The 20,608-nt window shown below is 48.4% G+C and overlaps 1 protein-coding gene across 4 annotated transcripts in view; it reads left to right on the top strand.

Annotated features, from left to right (window-relative positions):
* The window catches only part of Rab11fip3 (RAB11 family interacting protein 3), a 76,549-nt gene extending 59,210 nt beyond the window's left edge, over nt 1–17,339 (top strand). For 3 of the 4 annotated variants that reach the window (XM_034504942.3, XM_076937109.1, XM_034504943.3), the window contains 8 exons: nt 2,977–3,070; nt 9,112–9,215; nt 12,164–12,304; nt 13,859–13,940; nt 14,602–14,739; nt 14,954–15,109; nt 15,250–15,390; nt 15,480–17,339. In XM_034504942.3, coding sequence (XP_034360833.1) covers nt 2,977–3,070; nt 9,112–9,215; nt 12,164–12,304; nt 13,859–13,940; nt 14,602–14,739; nt 14,954–15,109; nt 15,250–15,390; nt 15,480–15,593 — 970 coding nt within the window. In that variant the 3' untranslated portion in view covers nt 15,594–17,339. Of the gene's footprint in view, nt 1–2,976; nt 3,071–9,111; nt 9,216–12,163; nt 12,305–13,858; nt 13,941–14,585; nt 14,740–14,953; nt 15,110–15,249; nt 15,391–15,479 lie in introns of those variants that run through there. The other variant, XR_013111407.1, reaches the window with a different exon arrangement.
* The last annotated feature ends 3,269 nt before the right edge of the window (nt 17,340–20,608 follow it).

Raw genomic sequence — 20,608 nt, 5'->3', positions numbered from 1 at the left:
AGACCCTAACTGGGAGTGTTCTTTAATTGATTTGGGTTAAGTTATGGTTTCCCATAGATTTTTCTGGAGTCATTGGTCACAGCCAATGACTAGAGCTGCTACTAAGTCTAACAACTTGTTTCTCTATGGCTTTTCTCTCTCTGGAAGCTTTTAAAGTGTTGTCTTTGCTTCAGAAGATCATAATTTTAGCTTGTTCTGTTGCTACAGGCCTATAATCACAACTACTTGGGAGGTTGAGGCAGGAGATTCAACATAGCTGCTATTTCAAAATTTTACAAAAATTCTGGTAATATAGCTCAGTGATTTAAGTGCATGCCTAACGTGTATGGGCCTTAGGTTCATTCCACAAGCCATTTAAAAATAAAAGGAAAGAAAGCAAAAAGATGATAAATTTGATGAGTCTTGTTGCAATGTCTCTTTCTGAGGAGCATAGCAAAGGTGAAGCTGCTGAGCTGGATGCTAGCATCTCTAGCATCTCTAGCATCTCTAGCATCTCTAGTGCAACTGTCTTGCTGTAAAGGGGCTGCACTGTAGTAATGCCGTGGCCAGTCGGCTGTACTTACAGTTCATCCTGAGTAAACAGTGCCTGGAGGAACTGCCACGTGAGCTCAGCCTCCTGTGCTGAGTTGCTGACAGGGCAAGGGCAGCTTTTGGGCATTGTGTCTGGAGAAAATCACAGAGTCAGAAGACTTGCATAGCCTGAGAAGGGTGGGCAGTAAAGTCTGATCCTTTGAAATAGCCTCAGAATTTAGTTTTCTTGTCAGATGTATTTGTTACAACAAAACTCAGCTTCCACATTCATAGTTAATTATGAATAAGAAATACATCATGCACTGTACCTGCAGAACATCAAAGCATATAGGCAGATTTTATAAGCCACTGTGCTCTTAATTCTGTCCCCAGAATTCTCTGGAAACAGAATGGCTGCCATGTAATTCACATTGTAGAAAGGCCAGCCCTTTATGTATTGTGGCTAAGATGAGTGTTTTCAGTGTCCTGCTGTGACTCTGACCTGTCTGTGTCCTTGAGGCTACTCCCTCCATGTCCCTATCTGTGGAAATGGATTAGAGCCTCTCCCTGAGGCATCTGCTACAGAGTTGGCCCAGTGGGATTCACAGCAGAGATTTATTTCTACCTCCTTGGGCAAAATGTGAATCTATGGGAGTCCCAGAACCTCACGCTCCTCTCAGTGGCCACAGTCCCGGCTCCTGGGGGTTCTTGAGCATCGTTGGTGAAGGAAGAACCCCTCTTCTTGCAGGGGATTAAATTAGCCACACTCCCTATGCCAGACAAGCTCAGCTTCAGCAAGAGGGCCACATGCTGGTTACTTAGGGGCAGCATGTTCCCCTATCCTGAAATAGGCCCAGGCCCTGGCCCTTGCCCAGAGTGTCCTCTAGGGTCTAGGGTGGGCAGTTTCCTGTCCTGGGTGTGGCATCAAATTGAGGGCAAGGTCCTGTTTAAGAGCAGTGACTGAGAATATACTGTTGTTGGTCAGCACCCTTCTGAGGAACTGAGGTTACACTAGAGCAGTCTCTAGAAGTAAGAGATTCTCCCCGTGTGCTGCATAGATTTATAATTTCAGACCACAGGAGCTTGCTTCCTTTCCCGGTAAAACATTTATGAGGGGGAGAAAAAAGGAAACGTACAAGCTCAGTCAGTGAGAAAGGAAACAGCCTCATTCACTGATAAGGCCGCACAGCCACAGCTGAATCCTCAGTCTGCCGCCGCCTTCCCCAGGCTGTCTATAAAATACTCATGCTGAAACCTCATTGAAACGCCTTGCTTGCTTGCAGATTGTCCCTCATTTCATAAGAGAAGGCTCAGTGAACTTGGATGCTTTATCAGGGTCACAGATGTGAGTGTCAGGTTGTCAGGGTTAGAGCCTGGCCCTAGGTGTGGGACAAATTCAGCCCACAGCTTTGCCCTGAAGGGTGTGTGAGCTGCTGCTAAATTAGCTTACCAGCTAAACAAGTTAGTCTGAATCATAAGCAAGTGGCCATTAGAGGAATCCCTGCCCAGGAATCTGCACCCGAGGAGTGGCCCCTGACAAGAGCATCACAAGGGGTCCTTGCTGTTACAGGAGACTGCAGGGCTGGTGTCTGGACCTAGCCAGTCAGCATTCTTGTCCACTGGCCCTGGGGCCCTAGAGAACTGTATACTTGGTTTTTACCTAGTTCAACCAGACCAAGTATGGTCTGAGTGGCTCGTGGGGTTCACAGCACCCTCAGGACCCTTAACTGTCAGTACCACAGAGAACACACTAGAAACCCAGTGTCAAGAATGTATGTAGAAACTGGGTATGATCGTGCAGACCTTTAATCCCAGCAGAGGCAGGTGGAGCTCTGAATTTGTGGCCAGCCGGTTTACATGCTGAGATCTAAACTAGCCATCCAGCATCTACAAGGCAAGATGTGTCTCAGAACAGAAAGAAGCAAAATGTCTGTAGAGCTGGCCATAGTAACCCATTGCAGTCGTGGGGCTAAAGCAGGAAGACTGTAAGTTAAGTGAAAAAGCCAAAATGTCCTCATCTCAAAAGAAAAAAAAAAAATTCACACATGTAGGTGTACTGTACAGGAGCCAAGGTCCTGAATTAATGTTTGATGGGCCTCTCGTGGATTTGATATTGTTTCATACCATGGCGAGGAATGATGTGTTTTATTGCACTCTGGTCCAAAGTACCCTGTTGGTCCCCTCAGCTGACAAGGAGAGATGTGCTGTCAGGCTCCAAAGGGTGCAGGGAGGACTCAGGTTACAGAAGGCTGTCTGCTCAATCCCAGCCTCTTGGTAAAGGCATCTGGCCCAGGGACACCCCTTAGTGGTGCTTTGATCAGGAGAACACTGCCCCCCAGGAGTTTGAGGCCTGTGCTCTCTGATGCTGGCCTCTTCCTTTCAGAGGGACTTGGAAGTGCTCTTGTGTGAAGAGCCTGTTGTTTGTTTTTTCCCATTCTTCCCTCTGCTGTTGGTTCTTTTCTGTAGGTATCTGCACCAGTCAGGGACTCTGACTATGGAGGCCCTGGAGGACGCCCCCCCAGAGTCTGTCGAGTGCCCAGAGGAGGACATTGCTGACAAGGTAGGTGCTCCATGCTGAATGCTGGAAAGAGCTGAAAGGCAGTATCACCAGAATGGGACAGGGGCTGAGGGCCTGTCTGTCTGTTCCCTGTGGGCTCTGTCAGGTGGTGGCTGGTGCTTGGTTAGACCTGGTCTCTTTTCCCACATGAGTATTGTTGGGACAGTCGAAGTGGCAGTGGTGCCACCTAGCTAATTAGAGCCTCTGCTCAGCCCTGGTTCCCTCAAATGCTTATGTTATAAAAGGGGTATTTCGTAAGATTTGAACAGAGCAAGCCAGAATAGAACTAAAAAAGAGTCATAATCCTTTATTGTATTTTCTTTTTGTGTGTATATGTGTGTGGTTGCACTAATACACACACGTGTGGCAGTCCTAGGAGAATAAGAGTGAACCAGCTCTCCAGACTGCCATTAATTACTGTGCTAGATTGGGCCCGGAAATCATGAGTCATTTCTGGTCACCAAGGACAGATGCCGATTGGGGCTTATAGTTTCAGAGGGTAGAGTCCATGACCATCACGGCTGGGAGCATGGCAGCAGGCAGGGCCCGGGTTAACAACTGAGAACTCACATCTTAAACAGTCATGAGGCAGAGTCAGCTAACTAGGAGTGGCTGGGGGTTTTGAAAACTCAAAAGCCTGCCTCCAGTGACACACCTCTTCCAACAAGACCACACCTCCTCCTCCTTCCCAAACAGTTTCTTCAGCTCAAGGCTGACCATTCCAATATACATGCCTATGGGGGCCATTCTCATCTCAGCCACTGCATTTCCCTCTTTGGCCCCATATTTTTGTGGCCATATCATAATGCATAATGCATGTAGTACATCTTCAAACGGCCCAGCATCTTTCACAGTCTCAACATAGCTTAAAAGTCCTAAGTCTTTGAGTCTCAAGGTAATCTCTTAATTGTAACTATAAGTAAACTTAAAAGCAAATTACATGCTTCCAGCATGCAGTACAGAGAATATATTCCATTTTAGAAGACAGGGATAGGGGCACAGTGGGGAAATACTGAACCTAAAGCAAGACCAAAACCTAGCAGGGCAAACTCCAAATTTTGCAGCTCCATGTCCAGTGTCAAAGGGCATAGGTAGCTCCACCCTTCCAGCTTGGCTGACTTCTCTCTCTTGGGCTGATTCTCTCCCTGGCAGACATTTCAAGGCTTTGCATCTCCAGTATCTTGGGGTCTCTAACAAGATCCAGTCTTCACTTTCACAGCTTCATGCAATGGCCTCCCTGAGACACAGACACACACACACACACGCGACACTATTACTGTGATAGGGCTCCATGGCCAAGGCAACTTAAAGAAGACAGATATTACTTGGGACTTACAGTTCCAGAGGGATGGAAGTCCATCACCATCATGGCAGGGAACATGGTGGCAGGCAGACTAGACAGGCATGGCTCCAGAGTAGCAGCTTAGAGCTCACATTGTAAGACACAGCCATGTGATAGAGAGAACACTGGAAAGGGTGGGGGGCTTTTGACTCCAGTGACACACCTCCTCCAAAAAGAGTCCTAATCCTTCCCAGTTTCATCAACTGGAGCCCAGCTCTAGCTGTATCAGTCAGGGTTTTATAAGGGAAAAGAACTTACAGAATATATATATATATTTTTTTTCCCCACATACACACATACACACACACACACACACACACACACACACACACACAGGGGTGGGAGGTAGATAGATAGATATGGGAATTTATTAGAATAGTTTACAGGCTGTGGTCCAGCTTGTCTAACAATGGCCATGTACCAGTGAAAGGTCCAAAGAATCTAGTAGTTGTTCAGTCCACAAGGCTGGATGTCTCGTCTGCTCTTTAGTGTATGCCAGAAAAATGGGCTCTGATGCCAGGGAAGAAGGAATGGACTCGCCAGTGAGAGTAAGAGCAGGCAGGCAAAGAGCTGCCTGCAGGTGTGGCCCAAAGTAAAGGCCCAAAGTAAAGGTGGTCTTCCCACTTCAAATTACCTAATTAAAAAAAAAATCCCTTGGGCTAGAGAGATGGCTCAACCATTAAAGGCTATGCTTACAACCAAAATATAAGAAAAAAATCCTGGGCTGGAGAGATGGTTGAGCGGTTAAGAGCACTGGCTGCTCTTTCAGAGGTCCTGAGTTCAGTTCCTAGCAACCACATGGTGGCTCACAACCATCTGTAATGGGGTCTGATGCCCTCTTCTGGCCTGCAGATGTACATGCAGGCAGGATGCTGTATGCATAATAAATAAATAAATAAATAAATAAATCATGAAAAGAAAAGAAAAGAAAAAAATCCCTCCCTTGCACTAGAGAGGCTGAGGCAGGCAGATCTCTGAGTTTGAGGCCAGCCTGGACTACAGATTGCATTCCAAGACAGCAAGGGCTACACAGAGAAAATCTGTCTTGGGGTTGGGAGGAATTCCTCACAGGTGTACCCAGGCCCTTGGGTTTTATTTAATTCCAGATTTAGTTGAGTTGACAACCAAGAATAGCCATGACAGTTTCGCAACTTGTTAACTTGACAATCATATCTCTTCATGTCATATTTAATTGCCAAATGAAAACAATAACCAGGTCATAATTACACCTAACATCATATAACAATCCCACATACAATTCCAAATAGATTGCAGTGTCCCTTGAGAGACATTCTTTGAGTATCTCTCAAATTTAAATATGGTAGCCATTGATATTCTCTTAATTGGTGTTATTTTTCATGACAAATTGAGGAAAGGAAACAAATATCTGTACAAACACATTCATAACAAAATAGGACAGAAACTCTCTTGTGAATTATTATGATCCATGTCTTTGTGACTGGTCACGTGGTCCCAAACCGATTTCCTCTACTGCTCATTCCACATTTCCCCCACCTTCAGCAAGCACCTCAGCAGGTATTGGCTTTTCCTGGAGGAACGACCCTTACTGTCATTCCTGAAGAGTCTCTTCCCTCTGTCATCCTGCCTGGATTAGGCTGTTGTAGTTTCCAGTAGACTTTAATCACAGGGCACAGTAGCCCCAAGGGACACCCAAAGGATGTCCTGCACGCCACACATAATCTTCTTTCTGCTGTTGTGGAAAAGCAATTCAATTTCCCTTGGAAATCCGGATCAGTTACCACTCCTAACACTGTTCTTCCTGTGTCTCAGCCTGTTGGTTTAAGGGCATCAGGGTATGTTGGATCCAGGTTCTCACTATTTGCCCTAGCAGAGGCAACTCTGAAGACTTCCACTCAGCCTTTCTAATTATAATAGCCCTCACTCCACAGGTCAGGTGACCAACTTGAGAGTTCTACTTCTAAGTGTATCTATCCCAATTATAATAGCCATAGGATGCCGGGCGGTGGTGGCGCACGCCTTTAATCCCAGCACTTGGGAGGAAGAGGCAGGCGGATTTCTGAGTTCGAGGCCAACCTGGTCTACAGAGTGAGTTCCAGGACAGCCAGGGCTACACAGAGAAACCCTGTCTCGAAAAACCAAAAAAAAAAAAAAAAAAAAAAAAAAAAAAAAAAAGCCATAGGATGAGTTCAGGGACCTCCCACCCCCAGACCTACTATAAGTCAGACTTTAGTAAAAACTCCTAATCACCTGACCTCCATAAGCCCCTTGTCTAAGTGTTTCTTGGGGATTCCTGGGATTAGCATCAATTCAGAACTAATAGACCTAAGAAAGTGATTCCCTTTCCCCCAGTGTATAGTTAACCTTATAAACGGCCACAGCACAGGTACCTGTGGGGATGAACTGTGGAAAGGCTTAATAACTCTTAGGTATTTTATCAAGGTCCTTCCTCAGGGGAACCTGGCTCAAGCCTGGAATTGGATCACAGGCATAGATTCCCTTTTGCCATGATCCAGTGTAACCTTTCTTCATTTGTTTTAGGATGTTTCTGCTTATACATATCAAACCAAAATGCAACAGGCTTCTTATCTATGTCATGCCTGGAGACACCATGATTGATTAGCCAGTACCAAAGGTCCATACAAGTCATGCCACCATCAAATTCACTTTGCCCGTGCTGCCCAGTACAATAAGTAAATCACCTACCTTTGGCAATTCAGTGGTGCCACCTGGCCCCTGCTGCTTATGGGCCCAGTTAAACCCATTGCATTTAATTCTTCCAGAGTAAGGTCTTCAGGTGTGCCGGGGCCCTCTCAGCATTTTTTGCCTGACACTGTTAGTGACAGATGAGTCTCCTGTGCCTTCCCATTGTGGAGACCTGGCATTTCCAGCCCCTTCCCAACAGGCAGTCTCCTGAGCGGTGCTTAAGACACCACTCAGACTTCTGACAACGTTTTGGGTTTTTTGTTTGTTTGTTTGTTTGTTTGTTTTTGTTTTGTTTTTCAAGATAGGGTTTCTCTGTAGCCTTTGGCTGTTCTGGAACTATCTTTGTAGACAAGGCTGGCCTCAAATTTATAGAGGTCTGCCTACCTCTGACTCCTAAGCGCTGGCATTAAAGGTGTATGCCACTACGACCTGGCTTTTGACACCTGTGAGTGCTTCCATATTAAACCTAGAATCTCCACTTTGTGGGCCCATATCAATAAACTCTGCCCGATCCAGTTTTATGTTTCTTCCACCATTATCCTACACCTTAAAATCCATTCCTTCACATTCCCCAGACTTCTGCTTGAATAAATTAGCAAACTCACTAAGCTCTTTAATCGTGTAGAGAACTTCCTCGTGGACTTTCCACGCTCCCCTCTAGGAGCCTGCTTAGCCTTCAGTCTGGTTATGGGTCTAGAAGCAACTGTTGGTCGGGCCTGAAGACATCAGTATTGTGTTGCCTGGCCTCTCCTCCAGAGAAAGTCACGCTGGTTTAGCAGACAATGAAGGATTGATTTCCTCAGTCAAAGGTAAAAAAGGCAGTGTTTCAGGGTGTTGGAATACACCTTCTGCTGAGGTGGGGAGGCTACCTCTTCAGGTGAGATGAACCCTTGAGAATCTCAGGGTTCAAAGTTCTCAGCTCCATTATGGTCCTCCCTCCATTTCCACCCCAAGTCACAGGACTCCATTCCTACCAATTACTGTCCTCGCTTTAGCCGCCGTCACCCTCCTAGGCTGGGACTCACAGGTCTGTTCAGCCGCTGGGCTTTTAGTCAACTCCAGATGTAATTGAGTTGACAACCATGATTAGCCATCACAGCAGCCATTTAAACCCACGAGTCCTTTGGGGCCATTCCCATCTTAAACACTACAGAAGATAACACGACCACGGGCTTGCCTTATGCATATTGCTGCAGCCTGGCCAGGTGTCTCACTGTGGTCATGCCCCTTTGCCAAGGGCCTGTGTGAGTCTGGGAAGGGTGGCAGCGACAACCCTACCTGGTTCCCCCTGTACCCTCCAGGCACCTTACCCACCCTCAACTTGCAGCCCACTTGGCGTCCTCAGTATCTCACCTCACTTCCCTGCCTTTCCTCACAGTGTACTTAGCCACCCGATGTCCTCTGTACCTGGCCGTGAATTCACCGGTGCCTGCTTGGCTTGGTGCCCTCCCAGCCTTACACCTGCCTTGGCTCCTCCTGTTTTGTTTCTGCCAGGCCTCTCCTCCACTTTGCTTCATTGTTACTGTACCCAGCCTCACCTTTGCTATATTCCTTTCTCCACAGTACCTTCAGGGCTCCCTGTGTTCTGAGGCTAAATCCTTCCTCTGTTTGTCTCCATTTCTCCTTATAGTATCTTCTCTCCTGAAGGAGGAAAAAACTGAGACGTGGCCATTTCTGTCTCTACTGTCCCCAACATGTGGGCCTCCTTCATGTGTTTTGTCTGGCAGTTGAGTCTCACATGTGAATGTGTGTCTGGGTGAGCTTCATGGTCCCATGCGCAAGCCATGAGGCCATTAGAGCTTGAATTTCCCAGTGACACCTGCCTGTGCTCTGTTGAGTTGACTGTGACCCTGTGGGAGCTGCATTGCTCTGGATTTATGAGATAGTCTCTAAGGATGAGCCCAACTCCCACTCAGCAAGTGGGTATGGGAATCCCATCTGCCTCCCAGGTGTTCCCTTGCAGGCACAGTGTCTACCTCTTCCAACTTGTTCCTCAGGCAGTCATCTCTTTACCTAGGTCATCTTCCTGGAGAGACGTGTGTCAGAGCTGGAGAAGGACAGTGCAGCTGCTGGCGAGCAACATGGCAGGCTGAGGCAAGAGAACCTCCAGCTGGTGCACAGGTGAGTGTGGCTTGAGGCCTGGCCCTGCCCAAAGCATCACTCACACCATATGCATCCTCCACCTCACTGAGCAGAATCCTGCAGAGAACGTGTTCTTATCTGATACCACCCATCCACTCACATGCTGGGTGGGTGCCAGGCATGGCCAGAGGACTCTAACTGCTTGATAATCAGTTTCCACAATATCATAGACAGTAGAGCCCTAGAGAAGTGAGCAAGGGTACTACCTGCCTGTGTGCAAGCAAGATAATTCTATTCCCTAGGAGCCAGGAGGGGAGGTACAGCTTAAAATGGAAAGCTAGGCATACATTCCAAACACTGGGGAGGTAGAGGTAGAAGAATTGTGAGTTCAAGGTTATTCTTAGCTATACAGTGTGTCCAAGACCAACTTAAGGTATATGAAATGGTACTAGGGAAATAGCTTGCCTTGGCAAACATGGGGACCTGGGTACAAGTCCTACATAAAATGTTAAGCATGAGAGCACACACTTGCAATCCCAGCATTGGGGAGATAGAAACAGGAGGATCCTTGGGACTTGCTGGCCAGCCAATATAGCCTAGTCAGTGAACTTCAAAGGAAACCGACAGTGTTCCTAAGGATGACACCTGAAGTTGTCCTCTGACGTCCACAAGCACATACAACACATATGTACACACGGGTGGGGGGGAGAGGGAGAGAGAGAGATTGATTTTAAAATAAGGCATTGGAGAGATAGTTTAGCAGGTGAGAGTATTGGTGGCTCTTCTAGAGGATCTGGATTTGATTCCTGGTACCTACATGGCAGCTCACAACTGTCTACAAATCCAGTTCTAGAGAATCCAACACCCTCCTCCGGCCTCACTGACAGTACATGTGGTACACAAACATACATGCAGGCAAAACAGCCACACACATTAAAAAAAAAACTTTCAAAAAAAAATTAAACAAATAAATTCAAGTGGAGATTGTTTCTCAGGAGTAGACTGTGTGCTGCATGAGGCTCTGAGTTCAGAACAGAGCCACAAAATTGGAGATTGTTGGCACATCCAGAGAGAGCCGTTACAGCTCAGCTTTCTGCAACACTTGATACTCTTCATGGGGCTGACCCAGGGTCTATCTGTAGCTAGTCCATAGTATGGTAGCTTCTGATGACTGTTTCTGAGATCCTGGCCTGGGGGAAACATCCCATTGGTCCTGCGTTAAGTCTCCCAGGGCTCTTGTCACTCAGTACCTCTGGGAGGTGGATACTTTCCCCACTCTACAAATGAGGAAATGGAGTTAGTGCAGCTCCCATGTTGTCCATGAGGACAGCAGGGAGGGCTTATGGGGCTGAGGGCAGAGCCCTGTCATGGAGGAACAAATAAAGGAGGTGCTGTGCAGAGCCGTGGATGGCCTCTGCAGACCTCAGCCTTTTCAAGTGGCTTAGCCAAAAGCTAAACTGAACTGGAAGACAAGCTATGTGGTGTCCTCACATGAGCAAGATGAAATGACATACCATACTATCTGCACAGAGCAAAAGAAAAGTGGCAGCGGTATGGTAAGTTTGAAGCCAGCCTAGGCCACAGAGTGAGGCCCTTTCAAAACACAAGGAGGGGGAAAGGATGTGTTCTAGATGTGGCTGGCCTTCACTTGCATGGAATCCGGGCTACTGTTCTGTTTATTACCCTGGATACCTCCATGTAGCTCTCAAAGGTTTCTATGCTGAGTGTTTGGTTTTAACTGGACAAATGTGTGTGTGTGTGTGTGTGTGTGTGTGTGTGTACTCTTGTGCATGCAAACAGATCAAGGCTATTCATTTTCTTACTAAAACTCGGGTAGTTAGGCTTGGAAGCAAGCGCCTTTACCTGCCAGTCCATCTTGCCACCCCTTCAGGGGAATTCTAAAGCTCTCTCTGCAGGCTCTTCCTTTTTTCATCAGCCTTGACTTCTTTTGGTCAAGGTGGATCTTCTAGAACTTTAATTTTGTTTTCCTAAGCTCTGATACTATCTTGTTGCCTTTTCCCTTTTCCCTTATATCTTCTGTTTTGATTTTGAAACTTTTCTGTTTTAATTTTCTTCCTCATTTTCACTTCCTCCTTTTCTCCCCAGCTCTGTCTCTCACTGTAGTCAGCTCAGGGTCGTGTATATGCTGAGCAGGCCCCCATCTTCTGAGCCACAGCCTCCTAACATTCATTTCTGAGAGTAGTTTTTAGTTTTCAAGACAGGGCTTCTCCTTGTAACCCTGGCTGTCCTGGAGCTCGCTCTATAGATCAGGCTGGCCTTGAACTCACAGAGCTCCCCTGCCTCTGCCTCCTGAGAGATGGGATTATGGGTGTGTCTGTTCTTCCCACTCTGACTTCCACACAGCCCCAGACACGTGCCTTCCATGCCATAGGTGTCAGTGTGACATGTTGTTTTATGTGTGCTGCAGACCCCTGTGCTGTCTTGTGTTCTACACCGCTCTTCGTGCTCATTTACCAAAGAGGAGCTGAGGTGCACACACCAGGGCTATAGCTTCTTCACACCTGTGGACAGTGCTGGCAGTACTTTTCTCAGGGACTATGTCTGACCATCCCTGTCTTCTGCAGGAAGCTGGGGAAGAGGCCAAAGCCTCAAGCCTAAACAAGGCTCTTCTCTAAGTGATCCTGGAGGGCACAAGGTGCAGAGTGAATCGTCTTTAGGTGTGACTCCATCACAGCCTTTAGTGCCTGCACATAAAGAAGCTGATCTAGCTCCTTGGGTAGGCTGTGGAAACCTCACCGCAGTCTAACTGTGCTTCCTCTCACATCTATACTTGCCTTAGCAGTATGGACGTGCTGTCACAGTCGCTTTCTGCCCAGTTCTGTCGCCTAACACTTTCTGACTCTTCAGGTTGTGCATGTCTAAGTTTGAAGTGGCCTTCCTGGGACAGCTGCTACCTGGTCAGTACACAGTGCCTCAGAGCAACGCTTCATACACCTTACAGATGTGTGCCTTCCCTTTGCCCTCAGAGCCAATGCCTTGGAAGAGCAGTTGAAGGAGCAGGAGTTCAGAGCCCAAGAGAAGGTTCTGGAAGAAACCAGGAAGCAGAAGGAGCTTCTGTGCAAGATGGAGCGTGAAAAGAGCATAGAGATTGAGAACCTGCAGGCCAGGTGAGCAAAGCTTAGGTGCAGGCAGGAGAACTCCTGTCTACCAAGGAAGTATAACATCTAGGGAGAGCTTAAAGGGACACTCAGCCAGGTATTGGTGGGACACACCTTTTATGCCAGCGCTCAGGAGACAGAGGCAAGCAGATCTCTGGGAGTTCAAGCCAGCCTGGTCTACAGATTGAGTTTCAGGACAGCCAGGGCTACACAGAGAAACTCTATCTTGAAAAACATAAAACAAAAAAAAAAGAGAGAAAAGAAAAGACAGAAAGAAAAGGAGACAAAAAGGGATGCTCACATGAAAAGATATGCTTAAAAATTTTGTTTTAATTTTTAAATTACACTAATTTATTTGTGTGTGTTATGTGTTTGCGTATGCATGTACATGTGTGAAAAGTAAAGAGAACAACTTGTGGGAACTGGTTCTCTTTTCGTACCCTGTGGGTTTTGGGGATTAAATTCAGGTTCAGTTGAACATAAGGCCAGCCTGGTGAACACAGAGACATCATGGATGCTTGGTTCATTAACAGTCACACTCTAGGAACAACTGACAATGGAAATACCCATATACACCCACACAGTGATGGAGCTGCGCCAAAGGGACACTGGGGCCAACTGAAAGAGCCTCAGTGACTAGAGCTGGAAGTGGCGATGGTAACAGTCCCTTGGGAAGCCAGCCAGGGTGTAAATGAGATGGGCTGGAGTCCTTAGCCACACAGCCAGCCTGTAAATAGTAGACAGGAGTATTACTCCCAGAGGAATACCAAAGAGTGTCAGTAAATGCCTCTCCAGGAACTTGTGTGGGGTCCCTCTCTTGGGGTATAAACTAAGAGACAAGTAGAGGTATATAGCCTAGCAGACATACCTTAACCAAGTGACCCATGATGATGATGGCGGTGGGTGTCATGTGACTATGATAAGGACTTCACTGCGGAAGAACTTTTCCTAAACATGTCCCCCTAAGTCCTACCACCAAAAAACAGTCTGAGGCACATTTTGCAGAATATACGTCAGGGACTACTACAGTATGACAGTCTGGGAGACACACAGACCAGGAAATATAAAAGACACAAGGATAATGCTGTGAAATCCTGGGGTTTGGTGGAATGTGAATTGATTCATAGTGTAGCCCAGCTGGGCATAGGTTGTAATGTACCACAGTGTTGAATAGGCAGACCATAGAGGAAAACAAACACAGAGACTGCACTGTCTACAGCTTTTCTATAACCTAAAATTCCTAAACCCAGAGTGCCTTTAAAAGCCATCATGGCCAGTGCAAGGTAGCACACACTTGTAATCTTGGCACTCAGGAGACAGGAATTCAGTGTTATCCATGTCTACACAGAAAGGTTGAGGCCAACATGGGCTTTATAATATGCTATCTCAAAATATAAAACAGACCACAAAAAAAGCTAGATAAGGACTAGCCACGACATTTAGGACTATCGTGGGTCACAAAATAGCTCCCGGTGATTGAGTATTCCTCCATAGCTAGAACTCCCTTGTCCTTTGGAGGCACATTTTAGGGGGAGCCAGTCCTGATCTGTTCTTGTGTCCCAGGTTGCAGCAGCTGGATGAGGAGAACAGTGAGCTGCGGTCTTGCACACCTTGTCTGAAGGCCAACATCGAACGCCTTGAGGAGGTGAGCCACTGGCTTGGTATTTGTGGGGAAGGCCCTGCCTAGAATAAATTCTGTCCTCTGCCCTCTGCTTGTAACACCAGCATGGAGCCAGGACATGTGGCCAGGGCCTTCTGAACAGGGGAGGGCAGGTTGGCAACACTGGGCCCTACTGTGCTCAACTGTGAAGGATCTGCTGTTCAAACAAGTTCCCCAACCCGGCCTTTCAGCTCTCCCACAGACTCGGGGCCTGAAGGCTCAGAGCCCACCTTCCCAACTCACCTGAGGTGACGGCAAGATGGTCTTGCACATCACCAGGCAGAGGCAGTACTGTTAACTCCTGTTCCAGTCTACTGCTGAGAGGCCACCACTCTAGGCACCCTCACAGAATGCCCTGTGGGAAACTGAATATTTCCAGCCTACCTAGGCTGACTCTTATAAACCAGAGGAGGAGCTAAGCCAGAGCTTCCCATAAATACTGGGCTAGGTCTTGTTCTGATGAAGGTCCCTTGGCCACAAGCAGGACAGCTTTGACAGGATGACAGGAAAGCATAGACATAGTCCTGCCATGGACAGTGTGTCACTGGACTGGAGATCAGTGGTCTACAGCCCAGGCCATCGGGTCAGGCTGCATGTGGGGTAAAGCAGCGCCACTACCTGTCCACACAGGTGTCTGTTTTTGCAGGAGAAGCAGAAGATGCTGGATGAGATTGAAGAGTTGACACAGCGGCTCAGTGAAGAACAGGAGAATAAGAGGAAAATGGGGGACAGGCTGAGCCATGAGCGTCACCAATTCCAGAGAGACAAGGAAGCAACTCAGGAGGTGAGCTGAGCCATTTGTCTCCTCCCCATGTTCCCATATTATCTGATGTAGCCTGCTGTTTGGTGGAGGCCAGGAAACAGTTTCCTGCCATTCTGGGCAGTGCCCCTAGAACTGAACCCACTGGGAGGTAGCTTCTTGGAACACAGGTTAGCATCCTCCCAGGAGAGGGTGGTTAGGCCAACTAGCAGGAGCCTACCTTGTGGTTACCTCACAGCTGATCGAGGACCTCCGCAAGCAGCTAGAACACCTGCAGCTCCTCAGACTGGAGGTAGAGCAGCGTCGGGGCCGCAGCAGCAGCCTGGGCCTGCAGGAGTACAACAGCCGTGCACGGGAGAGTGAGCTGGAACAGGAGGTCCGCAGACTCAAACAGGTGTGGCTCTGCCCTTGTGTCTACCCTCACAGAAGCTCCTGAGAGGCTGGCATGAAAGGGGACACCAAGCTGGGGTTCTTCCTGGAAGGTCCTTGTCCCAGCAAGGGCATAGCCCAGTGTGACACTGCCATGTCCCCTAGGACAACCGTAACCTGAAGGAGCAAAATGATGAGCTAAATGGACAGATCATCACCCTCAGCATCCAGGGTGCCAAGAGCCTCTTCTCCACGTCCTTCTCGGAATCACTGGCTGCAGAAATCAGCTCTGTCTCCCGAGATGAGGTACCTTGCCCTGCCTTTGTGTAACCCTAGACTCTTTATCCTTCACAGGCCTCTTCCTTTCCCTGCACTGACCCTTTGCTTTCCTGCAGCTCATGGAAGCAATCCAGAAGCAGGAGGAGATCAATTTCCGCCTGCAGGACTACATTGACAGGATTATTGTGGCCATCCTGGAGACCAACCCATCCATCCTGGAGGTCAAATAGTACATCTTAGCCCAGTTTGGGCTGGTTATAGACTCCACAGCACCCAAGAGTGGCCCTGTCTTGCCACAAAGAGCCACGACCAGCAGGTCCTGCAGCTTACCAAGCCTAGGGTGTGTGGGCCCCTCATGCAGCTGGACTGGGAGTAAGAAGGAAGACAGGGAAGTCCACAGCAAGCAAAGAGTGGGGCTGGCTCTCTGAACATCAGGAAGCCAGGGCCTCCCACCACAAGCCGGCCTCACCAACAACACCTATGTCTGCTCAGCAGTATGCAGATATGTGGGGTTAGTCTCTCAGGCTGGCATGGGCCCCTTGCTAAGTCTCTGGCCCACCCCTCTTTCTGCTATGCACCCTGTTAGGAAGAGAGAGAAAATGAGTTTTCACCTCAGTTGCTGCCTCTCACTCCTATTGACATGGTGCCACCCAAGCTTGGCCATTCCCACATGGTCTGCAAGCTGAGGACCCAAGGTTGGACATAGAAGTGGTAGTGCTGGAAAGACAGACAGGCAAAGATGCCACATGTGGGCTCTGTCCAGATCCATAGGCCACTAGTTCTCCTTGCACTGCTCAGGCCGTCTCTCACCAGATGGGCTTCCATTCACCTTTGGACCCAGGGCCTCCAAGCCACACAGCTATTCTTTGGTCAGACCCTCACTACAGTAACTCATCAGCTCTGGTCCTCTTGTACGGGCTAGAGCAGCTAGTCATGCTGACGGTGGAACTCACTTCCTGGACTGGTGAACATTGTCAGCCTCTCTGACCCCGGTGCAGGTGCTGCTTCTCCTCAGGTGTGGCCTGCCTTGGCTCCTGGGCCCACACCCTCCTCAGGCTGACTTTGCTGCCTTGGGAGAAGTCTACATTTCCCAGACAATAGTCTAGGCCTCTGGAACAGTTTCCTTCTCTGCTTTTGGCTTTAAATTCCTGGGTGTCCTCCAGGAATCATTTTGCTAGTGGATGGGTGGAGGAGGCTCTGCACTGACCCAGAGGCAGAGGAAGGCTTGCTGCCTGCCCCTGCACCACCCACAGAGCTGCGGCACCCATAGCAGCTGGACCTGAGCCTGAGCACTAGTTGGAGTCTGGGCACAGTGTCTAAGACCACACCATAAGCTGTGTGAGTGTGTGTGTGTGGATGGGGGTGTGGGGGGGTATGCGTGTGCGTGTGCAAGTGTGTGCGCATGCATGAGTGTGCACACAAGTGTGAGTGTATGAATGCTTGTGCCCACACATGCTGCCCTGCATCCCTTCACTGCCTATCCCCCCAACCCTGCCTCCCTTCTATACTACGGTTTAAGATGTTGCCTCGTATTGTACATTTTGGGGAAAGCCTTGTGTGTAAATCAATGTAAACTTGGAGGAGAGATTTTTCTATCATGTAGAGTAGGTATTTTTTATAGATTGAAGGTTGATCAATTTTTTTAATACTTTCCAGAGAGAAAACTATCTGTGTATACATATGAAATATATATATATATATGTATAATATATCAATACTGGAGCCCTGCCTTTCTGTGCCCAGGTCCAAGCCCTGTGTAAGGGCTTGCAGCCTGTCTCTGCTGTTTGCCCTGCAGTGCTCACTTTAAACACAGGTCTCCAGGAGACATGGGAAACACACCAGTCACCAACTTGCTCATGGCATCTGCTTCAGCTCCTTGAGAAGTAGCTCTTCCTCCAGGGCATGGAAGGATGGGAGGCCAACAGGATCCTGTCCCATGTGTCAGCCACCACAGATTAAAGCTGTTACCGCACACAGAGGCCGGCTTCTTTCTCCACAGGGTGGTGGGGTGGGTGGCTATGGGCCTGGATTTTGTCTCCTTCAGGTTTCTAGGGGGATGATGTTGGCTATTTAAGTACAGACCATGAGAGACCCACTGTTTTCTGCCTTGATCAGGTCAGGCCCACCCTGAGGCCCCCGGATTTCTCCTCTAGGATGGGCTACTCCCTGGGCAGAGTCTTGGTCCTGAAGTGAGTTCTAAAGGCAAGGTCCCAATGACCTCCAACATCCCTTTACTGGTAAGACTTGTGCCCAGAATATAGCCCAGAAGGACCACAGGAGCCTCAGTTGAGGTTGCCACATAGGCAGGGGTAAAGTATAGATGTGGATCTCACAGGTCTCAGGCACAGTGCTCTTACCCCTGGCCTATACATCCTGTGTCCAAGAGGAATCACTGCAGTGTGGTCATGGGGTATGGGAGGAGGTGTCTGATAAAGAATTCAGGTGGCACGGCAGACCCTGACGCCACACATCAGCAGCAGCAGACCCATTCAACTCCCAGTTAGGTTCTAGCCACAGGCATTTACGTGACACCATCAAGGTTCCTCTGTGCCTAGGAGAAGCTAGAAACAAGGGGATATCCCACCACAGCCTGGCAGCTCCTCGATTTATTATTCAATCCAGTCAACCCCCAGTGGAAGATTCTGAGGGAACTGAGCCCCAGGAAGACAGTTCCCCATTTGGGATATGGTGTAAGGGGGTCTCACGGTTGAAATGGGTTGTTGGTAGAAACATTCCAGGAAAAGCTGTCCAAGAATTTCTTATATGGGGCCAGCAGTATGCCTAGAGGATAATTCAGAAGAAGCTGTCGTCTCCTAGCAGACTCCTCACTGTACCTCTGATGGCGGGGTGTGGAGGGAGTGGCTTGCCACAAGGCTTGCCAACTCTTGAACCTGCAGCAAGTGGAACACTTTGCCCAAAGTAAATCCTATCTCCAGTTGGCCCCTGACATTACTTATATCTTCCTAGTCTTGGTCAGTTATCTGTTAGAGAACAGCATAGACAAAGCTTAGCATCTGCAAATTTAAATTGATACTGGCTTCCCTGACTGCCTTGGGGAATATCCAATTTTGGTGAACTCAAGGAGGTTCACACATATCTGCTGTGAACCTGCTGACATTTTGGAATCTTAGAAGAAGCCCAGAGCATAACAGGAATCTTAGTCAGGAACCTTCATTTACATTGGCCACGAGGTTGGTGCTCTGACTTGTATCTTATGTCATTTGTGGAAATCAGAAAAGCTTAAACCCAAGCTTTTGACCTGACTGGCCTGCCAGTCTTCTCTAGGACACCAAGCTTCCTGACTGTTCATCCAATGAGGATCTTGACTCTGTAATAGCTTCTGAGTCTCTTACTAAACCTAGGGTTTCACACATGCTGGGTAAGCACTGACTGAACTATCTGCAGCATGCACCTTTATAACTGTACCTTTGTGTTCTGTTTATTGAGACAGGGTCTTACGTGATTTGGGTTGTCCTCAAACTCACCATGTAATAGAGGATGGCCTTGAGCTTCTTGTCTTCACCTCCCAAGTGTTGGGAATTATAGGTGTGTCCTGCAGCCCCTCCCCGCTTTTAAGACCGAATCAGTTGGTGGCCCTGGCTGGCCTCAAAACTTGGAGAGATCTGCCTGCCTCTGCCTCCCAAGTGCAAGTGCTGTGATTAAAGGAGTCTTCATCGCAACCTACCCCACTACTATTTGAGACAAAACTTTAAACTTTGTAGCCCAGGTCAACTTTGAATTTATGACCCTCCTGCCTCGGTCTCCTGAGCAGGACTATGCAACTATACCCAGAGAAGGTCTGTTTTCTTTGTAGCTTTGGCCCCAAATCTCAGACTAGTGTTGGGTCCCATCTGCCCACGATCTATGGCTTCTGTCCCTGCAGAGGTCTCTGTGCCCTTCTTGACCTCTACAGGCTGTACAGTGGTCTCTCCACTCATTGGGGTTCCAACCTCTGTCCCATACTACACTAGCATAGTTCAGGGCTCAGTCAACCTGGGATGATCCAGTGTTACCATCATCTTAGTGCAGTGATACATCATTGCACTAGTGATTATCCATAGTGACCAGAGATGCTGCAAAGGACTGTCCTAGATCCATCTTGGCCATTCTTCTGATCATGGGCATCACCTACTGATGAGTGGTCAAGCTAGCTACTGCTAATCTTCTGATAAGCCTTGCTAATTTCCATAGCATCTCCATAATGCCGATGCAACAAAGAAGCCATTAAGTGACTGCTCATTGCTGAATGAGTGGTAACTTCATTCACTATGTCAGGGGGCTCAAGATGACAGCCTCTGCTCCTGTGTTGCCAAAATTTGGTGTCTTCCACATTCAGGCATAGGTGTCCCCACAGCATTCTGAGTTCAATGGCCTGGCTTTGGCTTGCTAGCTTCTGGAACATGAATGATTTCCCAGAAACATTATCTGTAGTCTCTACTGAGCCAGGCTCAGGTTTTCTGGGTCCTGAGGCAAATGGCACCCAATCTGTCATACAACATCCAGAGTGCAGAGCATCCCAGGGGATTTTGGTGTCCCTTTGCTATGTGCTATGGCCTCCTCTGCAGCCTGATTCTTAATGTAGCTTCCAGTTGCAGAGAACAAGTGGCTGGAATTGATTAAGTTATTTCGGGGAGCCAACGGGCCCTAAAGGGAAATAGCTTGGGGGCTCTTGTGCACATAACTCAAAGGACATAGGAAGATGTCTCAATTAGATGCCAGTGTTTCTCTAGAGAAAGTGATGAGTCTATCTAGCACACAAGTAACCACGGATCTCACTCAGATGGAGTAACCTTGGACGGAGCAGGTCCAGCACGATTGCTGCTTCAGACTGCTGGGAAAGAAACCAGACATCGCTGAAGAGGCTGGAAGAGGTAGAAAGCAGCCCAGGCACCCAGGTTGGACTGTACCACCTACTGCCCCAAAGCTTCAGACAACCGGTTCAGACCTTGTACAAAATCACAACCCAGACTCTGGACATCTTCCCCTGGCGCAGTAACACTCAGACCTCGTGGACGCCTACAGTTTTGCCCAGAAGCCCATCCTAAAGGGATCCTGGGATCTGTAGTCCGTTCTCTTCCCGGATCCAGCGCGCCTCATCAAACTAACACGGGAGTACCACCTGCATCGGTGGACTGAGCGTCCCCTGCCACGTGGGGAGGGCGAGATCTCAGGGAAAGGGTAGAGGGTAGAGCCATTCATGGACTACAGCTCCCGGCGTGCCTTGAGCGACGTTGCTCTGCCCTGT

Source organism: Arvicanthis niloticus, chromosome 6 (genome assembly GCF_011762505.2).
Source record: "Arvicanthis niloticus isolate mArvNil1 chromosome 6, mArvNil1.pat.X, whole genome shotgun sequence".
NCBI lineage: Eukaryota > Metazoa > Chordata > Mammalia > Rodentia > Muridae > Arvicanthis > Arvicanthis niloticus.
Note: the sequence above shows the minus strand (reverse complement) of the source record. Positions and strands in the feature narration are given on the sequence as shown.